The 18,050-nt window shown below is 43.9% G+C and overlaps 1 protein-coding gene and 1 pseudogene across 1 annotated transcript in view; one reads left to right on the forward strand and one right to left on the reverse strand.

The window, feature by feature from the left end:
• LOC111980062 (endoplasmic reticulum metallopeptidase 1-like) overlaps positions 1-11,186 on the reverse strand; it is a 72,465-nt pseudogene extending 61,279 nt beyond the window's left edge.
• LOC111980378 (melanoma antigen recognized by T-cells 1-like) overlaps positions 9,130-18,050 on the forward strand; it is a 16,788-nt gene continuing 7,867 nt past the window's right edge. Inside the window, exon 1 of the mRNA XM_070449569.1 lies at positions 9,130-9,217. Coding sequence (XP_070305670.1) covers positions 9,192-9,217 — 26 coding nt within the window. The 5' untranslated portion in view covers positions 9,130-9,191. The remainder of the gene's footprint in view (positions 9,218-18,050) is intronic.

Genomic DNA, 18,050 nt, shown 5'->3' on the forward strand with positions numbered 1-18,050 from the left:
AGAGGAGAAGAGCTCTCATTCTTGAGAGAGTACTGGAGCTCTCATTCTGGAGAGGTCTCATTCTGGGAGAGAGCTTCTCTTCATGGGAGAGCATTGAGAGAGCTCCATTCTGAGAGAGAGCCTCTCATATTCGTTGACTCTCATTCTGGAGAGAGCTCTCATTCTGGAGAGAGCTCTCATTCTGGAGAGAGCTCTCATTCTGGAGAGAGCTCATTCTGGAGAGAGCTCATTCTGGAGAGAGCTCATTCTGGAGAGAGCAGTGCATTTTGCATCTGGGCGCATGGTCAATCTGCATTGACGGTGCAGCATTTACGGTGATACTGCCTCTGCAGAAGTCAGGGCATTCACACTTCTTGTGCTTCGCTGAGCAGTGCAAAGRTGTTMTCAAGGAAGTGAGTTTGTGTTTTCTACAGGATGTACCGCCCCCACCTACCGTCAACCAATCAGGTCAATGCAGAGCTATACAYAGKCCTCCACATTGTTATAACATTTGGGAGGAGCATGGCGATGCGGTACAGAGCTGGATTTGCCCTCTGGAGGCTCCGCAATTACGTCCCATACTCCATACGGAGCCACCGACCACATTTTCAGATCAAGCATAAATTGTCTTTTAGTCTAGGCCTCCGCAATGGATTAGTTCACTGAGATATATATATATATGTTACTGCTCGACTAAAACAAATCGCCTAACGACCAAACAACCGACCAGTCGACTAATTGGGGTCAATTCCAAGCATAAGATATTTTACAACAGCAGCCAGTTTCTTTCTGCAGCCAGTGAATTGATTTTCCTGACACACCCCTCTCTCCTCAAGCTGACATTGCTGGGGGCCATTTGCATTCTGCCAGGTGTTCCTGTATGACCGCTCTATTCTGTTCCCTGAGGGCCAGGAAGGTTTGTTCAGCTGCTGACACAGACACCTAAATAAATATGTTCCCATTGGCCTGGATCCAGGTCCAATCACTGGTCTAAAACACAGAGTAGGTAGAAGTTGCCCTTAACCCCTACCCCACAGATCTAGGATCAGATACTACTTTATTTATTCTCCTGGTCAAGGTTAGGTTTGGGAGTAGGCTAATCTGATCCAAGATCTGTGGTGTAGGGGGCACCTTCTACTTAGAAAACACCAATTCTTTGAAACACCAATCTCTTTGTCCCCCCCACCCCCGCTGCCTCCACCTACCACCTGTGAGTGTGTGTGTGTCTCCACCCTACCTGTCTGAAACACCACCTCTTTGTCCCCCCCACCCCGCTGCCTCCACCTACCACCTGTGAGTGTGTGTGTGTCTCCACCTACCTGTCTGAAACACCACCTATTTGTCCGCCCCACCCCCGCTGCCTCCACCTACCACTGTGAGTGTGTGTGTGTGTTCTCCACCTACCGTTCTGAAACACCACCTCTTTGCCGCCCACGCCTGCTGCCTCCAGGTTGATGAAGGCCCGGACCTGCTTGGCCCAGGGATGCTGAGTGATGAAGCCATGACTCGCCTGGGGTGGTGGGGAGAAGGTTTTTATTTTTTATGTTTCACATTCCATATTATGTAATTTAATATCATTTACAAGAGCAAGCAACCCTTACACACGAGGAATAGCATTTATGATTCTGGCTGAAAATGTATGTTCACTCAAAATGTGATTGTGTGAACTTAGTTGACCTCCTAAATCCAGTCCAGTGTTCACTAGTGTCCCCAGTGTCCCTCTCTGTCCAGTGTTCACTAGTGTCCCCCAGTGTCTCTCTCTGTCCAGTGTTCACTAGTGTCCCCCAGTGTCTCCTCTGTCCAGTGTTCACTAGTGCCCCCAGTGTCTCTCTCTGTCAGTGTTCACTAGTGTCCCCTCTGTCCAGTGTCACTAGTGTCCCCCAGTGTCTCTCTCTGTCCAGTGTTCACTATGTCCCCCAGTGTCCTCTCTGTCCAGTGTTCACTAGTGTCCCCAGTGTCTCTCTCTGTCCATGTTCACTAGTGTCCCCAGTGTCTCTCTCTGTCCAGTGTTCACTAGTGTCCCCCAGTGTCCCTCTCTGTCCAGTGTTCACTAGTGCCCCCCAGTGTCTCTCTCTGTCCAGTGTTCACTAGTGTCCCTCTCTGTCCAGTGTTCACTAGTGTCCCCCAGTGTCCTCTCTGTCCAGTGTTCACTAGTGCCCCCAGTGTCCCTCTCTGTCCAGTGTTCACTAGTGCCCTCTCTGTCCAGTGTTCACTAGTGTCAGTGCTCTCTCTGTCCAGTGTTCACTAGTCCCAGGTCTCTCTCTGTCAGTGTTCACTAGTGTCCCCCGTGTCTCTCTCTGTCCAGTGTTCACTAGTGCCCCCAGTGTCTCTCTCTGTCCAGTGTTCACTAGTGTCGCCCAGTGTCCCCTCTGTCCAGTGTTCACTAGTGTCCCCCAGTGTCCCTCTCTGTCCAGTTCACTAGTGCCCCCAAGTGTCCCTCTCTGTCCAGTGTTCACTAGTGCCCCCAAGTGTCCCTCTCTGTCCAGTGTTCATAGTGTCCCCCAGTGTCCCTCTCTGTCCAGTGTTCACTATTGTCCTCACAGGTCTCTCTCACCTGCAGCACATTCTCCTCAGCTCCATTGAAGAGGAACACCACCCCGTGTCGTAGAGGTGTGGAGAGGTTGGCCAGGGAGTGGAGCACCCCAACATCACCGCACAGCTCACTGCATCGTCACTTGCACCTGTCACACACACAGGTTACATGGGGTCAGAGACTGAGGAAGGCTGGCACAGTAAACACTGTGTGTTGTTGTGATCTCATAAAACTATATGGGTGTGTCTCTGAATATTGGTGAGCGAGATTAGTGTGTTGTGGTGTGTGTGTGTGTGACAATTAATGCCGTGCTGAAATTCCTGCCTGGAAGGTGATTGCATAATCACACAGTGGGGCAACAGTAATACTACTCTACCTCGACAAGAACAATGATATCACAGTCCACCATAGACAGCAACAATGATTCAACAGTTCCCTACATCAGACAAGCAACACAATGATAGCAACAGTACCCTAACCATCAGACAAGCAACAGATGCAACAGTTCCCTAACCATCAGACAAGCAACACATGATGCAACAGTCCCTAACATCAGACAAGCAACACAATGATGCAACAGTCTAACCATCAGACAACAACACAATGAAGCAACAGTCTAACCATCAGACAAGCAACACAATGATACAACAGTACCCTAACCATCAGACAAGCAACAATATGATAGCAACAGTCCTAACCATCAGACAAGCACACATTGAGATCAACAGTACCCTAACCATCAGACAAGCTACACATTGAGATCAACAGTACCCTAACCACTTTAAGTCTACTTAGGCTTTAAAACTGTTCATCAGACAATCTACTGCCTCCTTCAGCCCCGTGTCCCATACTGCTGCACTGAGGTAAAATGCCCCTCTCATGCCAGGCTGTTGACTCAGGAGCACATATTACCCGGCAGGGTGCAAGGTGCAGCAGTGCCGGTCTAGCCACTAACTCTCTCTCTGTCTCCTTCTACTGTTCTACTCTAAAGCTATCCCGTCTAATAACTTTAAAACACAAAAAGAGGGGGAATTCACTTTCTGCCCCATCTGGCCAGCCCCATTCCACCACTATCGTAGGAAATCTCTCCACGGTTAACTGTGGCTGTTGTGTTTAGCCACGGTCTCATCCTGCAGTGCAATATTGTTGTTGACTGTCCGTATTTCTATTGTTGTTGACTGTCCCGGTATTCTACTATTGTTGTTGACTGTCCGGTATTCTATTTGTGTTGGACTGTCCGGTATTCTATTGTTGTTGACTGTCCGGTATTCTATTGTTGTTGACTGTCCGGTATTCTATTGTTGTTGACTGTCCGGTATTCTATTGTTGTTGACTGTCCGGTATTCTATTGTTGTTGACTGTCGGTATTCTATGTTGTTTTGATTGTTCGGTTATTCTAAACTCAGCAAAAAAAGAAACGTCCCTTTTTCAGGACCCTGTCTTTCAAAGAGAATTCATAAAAATCCAAATAACTTCACAGATCTGCATTGTAAAAGAGTTTAAACACTGTTCCCATGCTTGTTCAATGAACCATAAAGAATTCATGAACATGCACCTGTGGAACGGTCGTTAAGACACTAACAGCTTACAGAGGTAGGCAATTAAGGTCACAGTTATGAAAACTTAGGACACTAAAGAGGCCTTTCAACTGCTCTGAAAAACACCAAAAGAAAGATGCCCAGGGTCCCTGCTCATGCTGGCTTGAACGTGCCTCAGGCATGTGGCAAGGAGGCATGAGGACTGCAGATGTGGCCAGGGCAATAAATTGCKATTTCCGTACTGTGAGACGCCTAAGACAGCGCTACAGGGAGACGGGATGGACAGCTGATCYTCCTCGCAGTGGCAGACCACGTGTAACAACACCTGCACAGCATCGGTACATCTGAAAATCACACCTGCGGGACAGGTACAGGATGGCATCAACAACTGCCCGAATTACACCAGGAACGCACAATCCCTCCATCAGTGCTCAGACTGTCCACAATAGGCTGAGAGAGGCTGCAGTGAGGGCTTGTAGGCCTGTTGTAAGGCAGGTCCTCACCAGCAACAACATCGCCTATGGGCACAAACCCACCATCGCTGGACCAGACAGGACTGGCAAAAAGTGCTCTTCATTGACGAGTCGCGGTCTTGTCTCACCAGGGGTGATGGTCGGATTTGCGTTTATCGTCGAAGGAAAGAGCGTTTCACCGAGGCCTGTACTCTGGAGCGGGATCGATTTGGAGGTGGAGGATCCGTCATGGTCTGGGGCGGTGTGTCACAGCATCATCGGACTGAGCTTGCTGTCATTGCAGGCAATCTCAACGCTGTGCATTACAGGGAAGACATCCTCCTCCCTCATGTGGTACCCTTCCTGCAGGCTCATCCTGACATGACCCTCCAGCATGACAATGCCACCAAACATACTGCTCGTTCTGTGTGTGATTTCCTGCAAGACAGGAATGTCAGTSTTCTGCCATGTCCATGAGGAGGAGATGCACTGCAGTACTTAATGCAGCTGGTGGCCACACCAGATACTGACTGTTACTTTTGATTTTGACCCCCCCCCTTTGTTTAGGGACACATTATTCCATGTATGTTAGTCACATGTCTGTGGAACTTGTTCAGTTTATGTCTCAGTTGTTGAATCTTGTTATGTTCATACAAATATTTACACGCTAAGTTTGCTGAAAATAAACGCAGTTGACAGTGAGAAGACGTTTCTTTTTTGCTGAGTTTATATGGGAAAGAAAAACATTGAAGGAGGAAAACACAATACAAGAAGTCAAGACCTGCCTAGAGATTTCCTGTCGAGCAGGTTCTCTTTCTTATGAAGGTAGAAACAACACATGCCCTCAAGGCCAACAATGAGTACTAACCAGGCCAATGTTTTTTATTGAAACACCCAACAACTACAGCAGCTAATCAGGGACTGAGGAGGATGATATTTATTGTAGGRCTAGGAACGCTATTGACTTGGAGCCTAGGCTATACTTAGTATGGGAATATTTATACTCAATGATATGTGATATATAGGCTGCTACAGTATATCTTCAAATGACTCACATCGACACATTGAGTAAGAAGGGAGGGAGCGAGAGGGAGAGTAAAAGACAGAATAAGAGAGAGAGTAAGAGGGAGAGGCAGAAAGAGAATCGTATGATCCAGCCCTGCGTAGCGGGCWGGCCGGTCAGGGGAGGAGCCAGAGACATGGTGGCCTGTTCAGTCTGAACCAGATAGACTCGAGTGCCGTGCCACAACTAATGTTGTCAAAACACAGTAGTCTTGTTACCCTCAGAAATGTGTGTGTGTGTGCGCGTGTAGTATGTGTAGTGTGTTATATCGACAGCGTATGTCTATGTGAGTGCCGGGCTCATGTGTGTGTGTGTCTGTGTGTTAAACAAAGCCAACAGGTGACCGTTGCTTCCTCCCTGTTCACACACACTTCCCCATTGGACCTTGCTTGCACAGAGAACAAGCATCACATGGGACAATGCATGTGCTAATTCTTTCTTCTGTTTTTTTRCCCCACAATGTGCATGTTTTGAATTCCTGAATCCAGCTTCCTCTTTCTGAGAGTATGTGGAAGCCAGGGAGGAAGGAAACATGCCAATGCCTGGGTTGTGTTTATTTTCTTGCTCCCCATCCAATGTATTTAACCACCTCTTCTGGTATCAATCTCCTGGTTTAAGGTACAGAACTTCATGTTCAGACTTTAGAGAACATTCATTTCTCTTCAGGGGTTATGGGGAATGAATTATGGTTGGAGAACTGTATGTAGGCTTAATCTGAGATTCAGTCTGAAACTATTCTTGGTTTGCACCATGTTGGACTGTAAGTTGTAGCCTGTTTTGTCCTCTCGGTTTTCAGGGACACCGCAGCCTCTATTAGAGGTCTACCGATTATGATTTTTCAACGGCGATACCGATTATTGGGGGGCCAAAAAAGCCGATACCGATTAAATCGGCAGATTTTTCAATATATTTGTAATAATGACAATTACAACAATACTGAATMAACACTTATTTTAACTTAATATAATACATCAATAAAATCAATTTAGCCTCAAATAAATAATGAAGCATGTTCAATTTGGTTTAAATAATGCAAAAACAAAGTGTTGGAGAAGAAAGTAAAAGTGCAATATGTGCCATGTAAAAAAGCTAACGTTTAAGTTCCTTGCTCAGAACATGATGGTGGTTCCTTTTAACATGAGTCTTCAATATTCCCATGTAAGAAGTTTTAGGTTGTAGTTATTATAGGAATTATAGGACTATTTCTCTCTATACCATTTGTATTTCATATACCTTTGACTATTGGATGTTCTTATAGGCATTTTAGTATTGCCAGTGTAACAGTATAGCTTCCGTCCCTCTCCTCGCKCCTAKCTGGGCTCGAACCAGGAACACATCGACAACAGCCACCCTCGAAGCATCGTTACCCTTCGCACCACAAAAGCCYCCGCAAGGGGAACAACTACTCCAAGTCTCAGAGCGAGTGACGTCACCGATTGAAATGCTATTAGCGCGCACCCCGCTAACTAGCTAGCCATTTCACATTGGTTACACCAGCCTAATCTCGGGAGTTGATAGGCTTGAAGTCATAAACAGCTCAATGCTTGAAGCATTGCGAAGAGCTGCTGGCAAAACGCACGAAAGTGCTGTTTGAATGAATGTGTACGAGCCTGCTGCTGCCTACCATCGCTCAGTCAGACTGGTCTATCAAATACCAAATCATAGACTTAATTATAACATAATAACACACAGAAATACGAGCCTTTGGTCATTAATATGGTCGAATCCGGAAACTATCATTTCGAAAACAAAACGTTTATTCTTTCAGTGAAATACGGAACCGTTCCGTATTTTATCTAACGGGTGCCATCCCTAAGTCTAAATATTGCTGTTACATTGTACAACCTTCAATGTCATGTCATAATTATGTACAATTCTGGCAAATTAATTATGGTCTTTGTTAGGAATAAATGGACTTCACACAGTTCGCAACGAGCCAGGCGGCCCAAACTGTTGCATATACCCTGACTYSTTGCACGGAARGCAAGAGAAGTGACACAATTTCCCTAATTATAAGAAATTCATGTTAGCAGGCAATATTAACWAAATATGCAGGTTTTATGCTAGCTAGCAACTTACCTTGGCTTCTTGCTGCCCTCGCGTAACAGGTAGTCAGCCWGCCACGCAGGCTCCACGTGGAGTGCAATGTAAGGCAGGTGGTTAGATCGTTGGACTAGTAACCGGAAGGTTGCAAAAACGAATCCCCGAGCTGACAAGGTAAAAATCTGTCGTTCTGCCCCTGAACAAGGCAGTTAACCCACCGTTCCTGTGCCGTCATTGAAAATAAGAATGTGTTCTTAACTGACTTGCCTAGTTAAATAAAGGTGTAAAAATCGGCCAAATCGGTGTCCAAAAATACAGATTTCCGATTGTTATGAAAACTTGAAATCGGCCCTAATTAATCGGCCATTCCGATTAGTCGGTCGACCTCTAGCCTCTATACACTTCTTCAAAATAGTCAGAATGAATCTAAGATAACTCAAGCAATTTGTCATTAACTTTGACATTTTTGCCAGAAGAGATTTTAGTCGCGCAATTTTTATATCTAACTAAGATGTTTGGTGCAGTATTTCTCYATGAAAAAAGGTGCATGAAAATGAGTCGTCACCTCGTTGAATGACAGAAAATACTTTATTCAAGYATCCCTACTGTTGACCAATCACCGACTAAGGGGCGTAGACTTCAGCTCTGAAATTCGTCTTGCCTCCAGAAAAAACGTTGAGTGGCCAAACAGCCGGAAATAAAATCTCACCGAAGTCCAAAAGGTTGTCATAATATGTGCGCGAACTCTACTGAGCTGTTTAGGCTGGGACGCCTTAGGMGTTATACATATGTAGAGAACATGTTTCTGTTTTTTAATATGATGATTTTGCGTTCACGTTACTGTATGAACTAATAGGACCTCCCCACCCAACTGTGGTTAAACTACAGTACACCACCACTACTACTGTTGCTTACTGTCTTGACCTAAATAACAAACATCTCTGTCAATCAGTCATACACTCAACCATTTGTGCCTTACATAACATGTCTTTTAGCTATTCTCTTCAGTAATGTAACTGTAACTAACAACACTAGTCACACAGACAAGATTTTATCCACTAAATGAAATGTAAGGGAAGCAGACCCAGGCCTGGTCATAGCTAGAGATAGTGATTGTATTCGGCCTGTTGTGTGTGAAAACCATGGTTGTGTTATCGTGTGTGTGTGTGTGTGTGTGTATGGTGTGTATGGTGTCCCAGGAGTGGTGAATAATAAACCCTAAGATATAATAAAGACTAATTGGTTGTGCTGTATTGTACCTGGACTGTTGGCCACAGAGTCAAAGTGGCAGTTGGCCAGCATGAGGTGCTGAGCCCCAGCCTTGGGCTCCAGGCGGACAGCGATGTTGCTGACCCGGTCGTAGTAGGAGGTGAACCCTCCCAGGAAGTCAATGCTGAAGGAGCCTGTGGGTCGCTGGACGTCCACAGTGACAGAGTGGGGTCCTGAGGCGCTGTCGGCCTTGATGTGCTCAATCTGCTCTAGCAGGAAGTTAACCGTTAAGACCTCATTCTCCGGGCTGCCCGTGGGACGGGGACCGACGCTGGTGATACGCTCCAGGTGCTTCCTGGTAGAAAGGGAAAGGCATGCAGGGTGTGAGTCAGCAAATCAGGTGAGACATGTTCAGTAAAAGGTCTACTACATCTGCAGTTTCTATCAAGTTTCATTTCAATCATTTTGATAAAGTAATTTTAATAAGTATGAACAGTTTCTAAAGTTGTMCTTTGCTTTCAGCAAGCATAGCTAATAACTTCCAAATGTAGGCTAGGCCTAWTATTATCATCCCTTTTGACCTGACGTATGTTACGTTTTGTTGTGCATAATAATATTAGAAGAGTTAAAACATTGTGAGGCATCATGGCAATGTTTTGAAGTGGGATATGTCTTCTGTCATCCCGTACTGTTGGCCTAGTCATATCAGTACTGTAAATAGCCTACTGTAGAGCCTGTTTAGTCGTTTTTTTAGAGACAAAGCCTTTCCTGTTTCCTTTCTGCTTTTTCGGTTTGCAAAAATTCTGGCAGCTACAATAAGATCCACACCAATAAGGCTGTAGGTCATTTGACACTCCACAGGGCCTATGTGGTAGTTTACATTGAGGTAGCCTATGTAGACCCTCACCCCTTCCCTAGCCTGGTCCCAAATCTGTTTCAGCTGTCATGCCAACACATATGGTCATTGTCAAGGAGCCAAACAGTTTAGTCACCACAGGAGTTGGCAATACAGCACAAWCAGATCTGGAACCAGACTACCACTTCCCTTACGCCACTAAAAACAGGAAGAATTCCCCATGGACTGTTTGGCTTTGGCTAGGTCAAKTAGACTGTAAAATCCAAATGACTCCAGATGAATTCCTTACTTGTAGCCTATGTCTGACAGGTTTGCKCTCAGATTATGTAGGTGTCACATTATTTGACACTTTCATAAGGCTAATATATATTGTCCCCACCCCTTCAATTCCCTTCCTCCACTAAAGAGAACTCGACATGGACTGTGTGGGTGTGGCTAGGTCTAGGTAGACTGTAGTGTCCTTAATGACTCCAGGTGGTTTCCTTTCCTGTATGTTAGCTTTAGGGTTGCCCTCAGATTATATCACCTACTGTATGTGTCCCATCTGACACATTCATCAGGCTTATGTGTCTACATCTCTCTACCTAGTAGTGTCATAAAGCAGGATTTTATCAAATAAGCATCCAACTGCTCCCTGATTACCMGAAAAGCAGCCTTGTATATATTTATTACAGGAATGTAGGAAATAAAATAAGTAGTTCCTTTAGAAAATGGTGTTATGCTACAATTATTCAAATGTAGAGGATAATTGGTCTATTTGTGTCTGATATTTCTTCACTATTGACATGTTCAGACAGACTAWGTCAGCGCCACAAACTGTCAAGAAACAATGGAGAAGGATTATTTTATACTTCCACCGCCACTCCCTCCTATTATGAACCGACCGTTAGCTACACCCTAGCGACACCTGACATGGGTTACCTAGAATGACAACTAGTACCAGTGGCTTGTAGCGTAGCTAGGTGGAACCAACTCTGAGATAACCTTTCCTCTAGTTGTTTATCTCACACACCGGGGTCGTTAACGCCGTATTGCAAACTGGAAGTGATCGCAATGGAAGAAGTAACGTTAACGTTCGGCTAATATCAGAGATTCTATATATGCAACTTGTTGAGAATATAGCTATCTACAATTCAATTGACAACAGTATCAAGATTTACCTTGCCCTGATAGCATTGAACTCGCCAGTAGATTTTCCAATGACTAGCTGCTGTAATGATAAATGAACAACTCCCCACAGCACCAGAATAAATACAGTCACCAGTGCCACTCCGACGCCTTCGTGTAGCAGGTACAAGCTCACTTCAGGCTTCTTTTTTACTTCACTGCAGCCGTTGATTCCACGTTGATCCTGAGAGRCATTCTTATTTTCCGATACATTGTTTTGCGTCCCGTATAAGGATTTTATTCTCCTAATTGTGGTGTCCCTCTCCATCTTTGCCACTAGTACACATATATATGAACGTCCAATACACCAGCAACCGTCGCTTCTGGAACACCGGACAGATCACGAAGAGGGACAAACTTCTCTCACTACAAGCAGAGGGGAAAAGGCGAAGCGAGAGAGATAACTGGGGCCAAAATCTGTAATCTCCAGCAGGTGGCGTTTTTTCCGCTCGCCTAACGAATTTTGTATGGAGCTCAATGAGTGTCGAATTTGGTTAACAAAACATTTTATGARTTATTTGTTCGAATATAAGTTCCTAATGATTGGGTTGTTATGAGTGTACTGATATAAGTAGGACACGTTACACCCCGGCTACTTTGAGAAAAAACCGCGTTCGTAAATTGCCTCCAGTGTGCTCTGGGTCGTTCCTAAATTCAGAGAGTTGTAAAATTGTCTGTTGGTAAAGGAGTAGGGATGATCCGAGCGTTCTGACCACACAATGGCAGTCAAGCACCCWAACTAATTGGCTAAAATTGACTAGCTTGCAAGCTACTTCCCAACACAAATGAGAGAACACCTCACTCTGGCCATTTTACTAGGCCCAGCAGAGCAGGTTAGGCTGTTTTCATCTAGAGTTTTAGTGACTGTAACTGTGCTYCTGGCAAKAATTACATTTTTACTGACGCCGATCATATTCAATGGGTGTTGCGTGTTCGTAAATTCAACAGTTACTCTGTGCTCTGCCACACTCAGACAAGAGTGCTCTGAAATCSGAGTAGATAACTAGAGTGAATTTAAGAATGCACCTATRGGAGTTGTGCCTGGTCGTCACTAGTTACATCAAACACAAATGTTATTGTAAACCTAACCTMAACCACACTGCTAATTTTGTACCTAACGCTAAACTTAAATTAAGACCAAAAACCAAATGTTTGTTTTCATGAATTTTTACCATATAGCCAATTTTGACTTTGTGACTGAGATAACTAACTAGTCGGTGTCTGTTGTTCACACGCGTGTCTGCCTTCTCATTGGCTAGAATGGTCGCAACAGATCGTGCCTCTTCCTCCTCCTCTCTATGGTCCAGAGCATCCGTAAATTTCTCTGGCTCTGGAGCWATCAAGTGAAGGCTCCCCTGAACCGCTGAGACTACGGTCTGGAGGCTAGGCAGGAAAGGTAACAATTCGGAAAGCATTCAGACCCATTTTTGTTACGTTACAGCCTTCTTCTAAAATGTATTAAATGCATTTTTTTCCCGCATCAATCTACTCCCAATACCCCATAATGACAAAGTGAAAACAGGTTTTTAGACATTTTTTTTCTCATTTATTAAAAATTAAAAACAGAAATACCTTATTTACATAAGTATTCAGACCCTTTGCTATGAGATTTGAAATTGAGGTCAGGTGAATCCTGTTTCCATTGATCATGTTTCTACAACTTCATTGGATTCCACCTCTGGTAAATATAATTGTTTGGACATGATTTCGAAAGGCACACACCTGTTCATAAAAGGGCCCACAGTTGACAGTGCATGTCAGATCAAAAACTAAGCCATGAGGTCGAAGGAATTGTCCATAGAACGCCGAGACAGGAGAATGTTGAGGCACAGCTCTGGGGAACGGTACCAAAACATTTCGGAAGCATTGAAGATCCCCAAGAACACAGTGGCCTCCATCATTCTGAAATGGAAGAAGTTTGGAACCACCAAGACTCATCTTAAAGCTGTCCGCCCACCCAAACTGAGCGATCGGGGGAGAAGGTCCTTGTTCAGGGAGGTGACCAAGAATCCGATGGTCACTCTGACAGAGCTCCAGAGCTTCCTCTGTGGAGATGGGAGAATCTTCCAGAAGGACAACCATCTCTGCAGCACTCCAATCAGGCCTTTATGGTGGAGTAGCCAGATGTAAGCCACTACCTCAGTAAAAGGCACATGACAGCCCACTTAGAGTTTGCCAAAAGGCACCTAAAGTACTCTCAGACCATGAGAAACAAGATTCTCTGGTCTGATGAATCCATGATTGAAGTKWTTGGCCTGAATGCCAGAGCCCAGACATGTACCCGATTGAACATCTCTGGAGAGACCTGAAGATAGCTGTGCAGCGACGCTCCCCATCCAACCTGACAGAGCTTGCGGAGATCTGCAGAGAAGAATGGGAGAAACTCCCTAAATACWGGTGTGCCAAGCTTGAAGCATCATACCCAAGAAGACTCAAGGCTGTAATCGCTGCCAAAGGTGCTTCAACAAAGCACTGAGTAAAGGGTGTGAATACTTATGTAAATGTGATATTTTTTTTATTTTTTTTAATACACTTGCAAACATTTCTAAAAAAAAACTGTTTTTGCTTTGTCATTATAGGGTATTGTGTGTAGATTGATGAGGGGGAAAAAACTATTTAATACATTTTCAAATAAGGCTGTAACTTAACAAAATGTGGAAAATGTCAATGGGTTTGAATAGTTTCTGAATGCACTGTATGCATCTGTGCTACGAGGAAATGGACAGTAGTAAAATGAAATTCCAAGTTGCCTCGAAGTTGCATCAGTTCCCAGTCAATAATAAATTCCTATAATCAGTTTTCTTGTCTTATCAATTCAACATCTACTACGTATCTTGATTATGTGGAGAATACTGTATGAAACACAATGATTTTGACGTATCATATTCTTTKATTCATACAATATGGCAATGTGCTGTTATATTGGGTTGAAATTAGCCCCAAAGATGGCGATATTGAGTCGTTTCATCTTACCGTCTAAAGGGAATGTATACAGCCGGCTATAGAGCACCACAGTGGATACCCATAAACCCTAGCGGTCAAACAGGGAAATGGTTCCAATCGTTTTTCCACCATTTATTTTRCCCATAGGGAATAAGAAACACTTAAAAAAGGGCTGTGTTTGTGTAGGCTTACCCTGGCGTGATGTTTTGATAACCATGTAAATCTCTCTTGGACAAGGTGACTTTTATCAATATATTKATCTGTATTTACTCAGATTCYAAAATGTAAATTAGTATCAATGTAGACATCATGCAAGACCACAGATCCCTGCAAGCTCCTGCAAGTCACCTCTAGCTGACACCTTTGCTAACAGGTATTGTGTCAATTTAGAACTTGCACAAGACAGTTCACAGAATTGTAAATGTATTTATTTTTTGCCAATTTATTCATTACAAAATGTAGCTAACATTAGATAGTTAATCCAGAGATTCTTACCGATTCGGCAGTCTAGTCCAGATCACCATGGATGGCATTTGTAGTTCTTTATGATAGCCACATWAGCAGCTAATTAGCATTTCATATTGGGGGGTTAAATACAGGCGAATATATTGATAAAAGTCACCTTGTCCTAGAGAGATTTACACAGTTATCAAAACATCACTCCAGGGTAAACCAACACAAAAAAAAATAGAACTTATTTTAAGATTCTAAAATTCACTATYGGAAAAATGAATGATGGAAAAACAATTGGAAACATTTCCTTCTTTGACCGCTAGGTTTTATGGGTATTATGACTCATAKTGTGGTACTCTATACACTCGTATCCACCGTGAACCGGTTCGTATAAAAAACATTGTCCATTCAGCCTGCAGAGGCGTCGATTTCCTCCTTAACTTGATTTAATAGTGAGTAAAAAAAAWWAAAAAWTCTCGCCAATAAATTAAGAAGTCGAGTTAAGGAGGAATATTGAATTAAGGAGGAAATCGACAGCTTTGCTGCCTAAGTGGAGAATTAATGTTTTATGTGCGAATCGGTCATGTGTGTAAAGCCGGCAGCATACATTCCCTTCGGACGGTAAAATGAAACGACTCAATATCGCTATCTGTGGGATAGGTTGAAATGTTTAAACTTTCCTACCTAATTTCTTATTTTTTTTATTAAACTTGTTGTGCTCATTGCAATGGTTTACTATTTAATTTCACTAATACAGGAAACTACCAAAAGAAAGGAAACATCAATATTGCGCGTCTTAATAGGCTGTTGGGCCAACACGAGCCACCAGAACAGCTTCAATGCTCCTCGGCATAGATTCTACAAGTGTCTGGAAAACTATAGGAGGCATCTGACACTATTCTTCCACGAGAAATTCCATAATTGAGTGTTTTGTTGGTGGTGGAAAACACGCGCTGCTCCAGAATCTCTCATACGTCTTCAGTTGGGTTGAGATCTGATGACTGAGATACACACACACACACACACACACACACACACAAAGCACACACACCCACCACACACACCACACACACACACACACAACACACACACACACACACTGCTCCTTTGCGACCCATCTTTCAAGTCATTGAGATCTCTTCTAGCCACGGTAACCACATAATGGTCAACTGGGCATTTCTATACATGACCCTAAACTTATGTTTAAATTGCTTAATTAACTCAGGAACCACACCTGTGTGGAAGTACCTGTATTCACTATACTTTGTATCCCTCATTTAGTGTTTCCTTTATTTTGTCAGTTACCTGTAGTGTTCCAGTATGTGAACTGCCTGTGAAGCAGAAGGTAGTGATATTGTGCACCCTACAGACCATTTCTTGATACTGCGTGATCATCTACAGTACTGTCCAAAACAGGCAACAAATGACAATTATATTATTACACTATCAAGAGKATCATACTGCATTTCCACCACTATATAATAAAACATGTTATCTTATTCACAGGAATTGTCATCGATTAGAYTGACAAAGCAATGAGGAGACAACACATGGAGAAGAAAACCTACTTTGTGTTAAAATATGGATCTCTTTTTGTGGTCTCTCTTTTATTTATAAAGCATATTTTGGTAATAATCCAAATATAATTTCGTACTATGAAATGATTATGATATTGACCATTAAAATATAACATTCATTTCCAGAAATACAATATTATCATTGGGCTGACCGACACGTGGCTTGAGTGTACAGGCTAATGTTCAAGATAGGATATCAGTTGTGTGTAATGAATGTTAGCCTATTACATAAAGTTATTATTATGAACTGAAGTGAATGTACTCTAAACTAATTATATGAAATTTTAGCATCCTTTATATTAGCCTACTTGAATAGGTGTTTATCAAGTTTCCGTTATTAATATGAATATTGAGGTCACCTGAGTCACAGTCAGACAGAAAGAATTAGCAGACAAAGCTTCACGAGTCCATAATAGATGTGTAGGGCTGGGAGGGTTAGTAGTTAGATGTTTCTGGCTCTAGAGCTGGGAGGGTTAGTAGTTAGACGTGTTCTGGCTCTAGAGCTGGGAGGTTAGTAGTTAGATGTGTTCTGGCTCTAGAGCTGGGAGGGTTAGTAGTTAGATGTGATCTGGCTCTAGAGCTGGGAGGGTTAGTAGTTAGATGTGTTCTGGCTCTAGAGCTGGGAGGGTTAGTAGTTAGATGTGTTCTGGCTCTAGAGCTGGGAGGGTTAGTAGTTAGATGTGTTCTGGCTCTAGGGCTGGGAGGGTTAGTAGTTAGATGTGTTCTGGCTCTAGAGCTGGGGGGTTAGTAGTTAGATGTGTTTCTAGAGCTGGGAGGGTTAGTAGTTAGATGTGTTCTGGCTCTAGGGCTGGGAGGTTAGTAGTTAGATGTGTTCTGGCTCTAGGGCTGGAGGGTTAGTAGTTAGATGTGTTCTGGCTCTAGGGCTGGGAGGGTTAGTAGTTAGATGTGTTCTGGCTCTAGGGCTGGGAGGGTTAGTAGTTAGATGTGTTCTGGCTCTAGAGCTGGGAGGGTTAGTAGTTAGATGTGTTCTGGCTTTAGAGCTGGGAGGGTTAGTAGTTAGATGTGTTCTGGCTCTTGGGCTGGGAGGGTTAGTAGTTAGATGTGTTCTGGCTCTAGGGCTGGGAGGGTTAGTAGTTAGATGTGTTCTGGCTCTAGAGCTGGGAGGGTTAGTAGTTAGATGTGTTCTGGATCTAGAGCTGGGAGGGTTAGTAGTTAGATGTGTTCCAGAGCTGGGAGGGTTAGTAGTTAGATGTGTTCTGGCTTTAGAGCTGGGAGGGTTAGTAGTTAGATGTGTTCTGGCTCTAGGGCTGGGAGGGTTAGTAGTTAGATGTGTTCTGGCTCTAGGGCTGGGAGGGTTAGTAGTTAGATGTGTTCTGGCTCTAGAGCTGGGAGGGTTAGTAGTTTGATGTGTTGGCTCTAGGGCTGGGAGGGTTAGTAGTTAGATGTGTTCTGGCTCTAGAGCTGGGAGGGTTAGTAGTTAGATGTGTTCTGGCTCTAGAGCTGGGAGGGTTAGTAGTTAGATGTGTTCTGGCTCTAGAGCTGGGAGGGTTAGTAGTTAGATGTGTTCTGGCTCTAGAGCTGGGAGGGTTAGTAGTTTGATGTGTTCTGGCTCTAGAGCTGGGAGGGTTAGTAGTTAGATGTGTTCTGGCTCTAGAGCTGGGAGGGTTAGTAGTTAGATGTGTTCTGGATCTAGAGCTGGGAGGGTTAGTAGTTAGATGTGTTCTAGAGCTGGGAGGGTTAGTAGTTAGATGTGTGTTCTGGCTCTAGAGCTGGGAGGGTTAGTAGTTAGATGTGTTCTGGCTCTAGAGCTGGGAGGGTTAGTAGTTAGATGTGTTCTGGCTCTAGAGCTGGGAGGGTTAGTAGTTTGATGTGTTCTGGCTCTAGAGCTGGGAGGGTTAGTAGTTAGATGTGTTCTGGCTCTAGAGCTGGGAGGGTTAGTAGTTTGATGTGTTCTGGCTCTAGAGCTGGGAGGTTTAGTAGTTAGATGTGTTCTGGCTCTAGAGCTGGGAGGGTTAGTAGTTTGATGTGTTCTGGCTCTAGAGCTGAGGGTTAGTAGTTGAGTGTTTCTGGCTCTAGAGCTGGGAGGGTTAGTAGTTTGATGTGTTCTGGCTCTAGAGCTGGGAGGGTTAGTAGTTAGATGTGTTCTGGCTCTATAGCTGGGAGGGTTAGTAGTTAGATGTGTTCTGGCTCTAGAGCTGGGAGGGTTAGTAGTTAGATGTGTTCTGGCTCTAGAGCTGGGAGGGTTAGTAGTTAGATGTGTTTACTGGCCTCTTAGA

Source organism: Salvelinus sp. IW2-2015, linkage group LG20, assembly GCF_002910315.2.
Source record: "Salvelinus sp. IW2-2015 linkage group LG20, ASM291031v2, whole genome shotgun sequence".
Lineage (NCBI taxonomy): Eukaryota > Metazoa > Chordata > Actinopteri > Salmoniformes > Salmonidae > Salvelinus > Salvelinus sp. IW2-2015.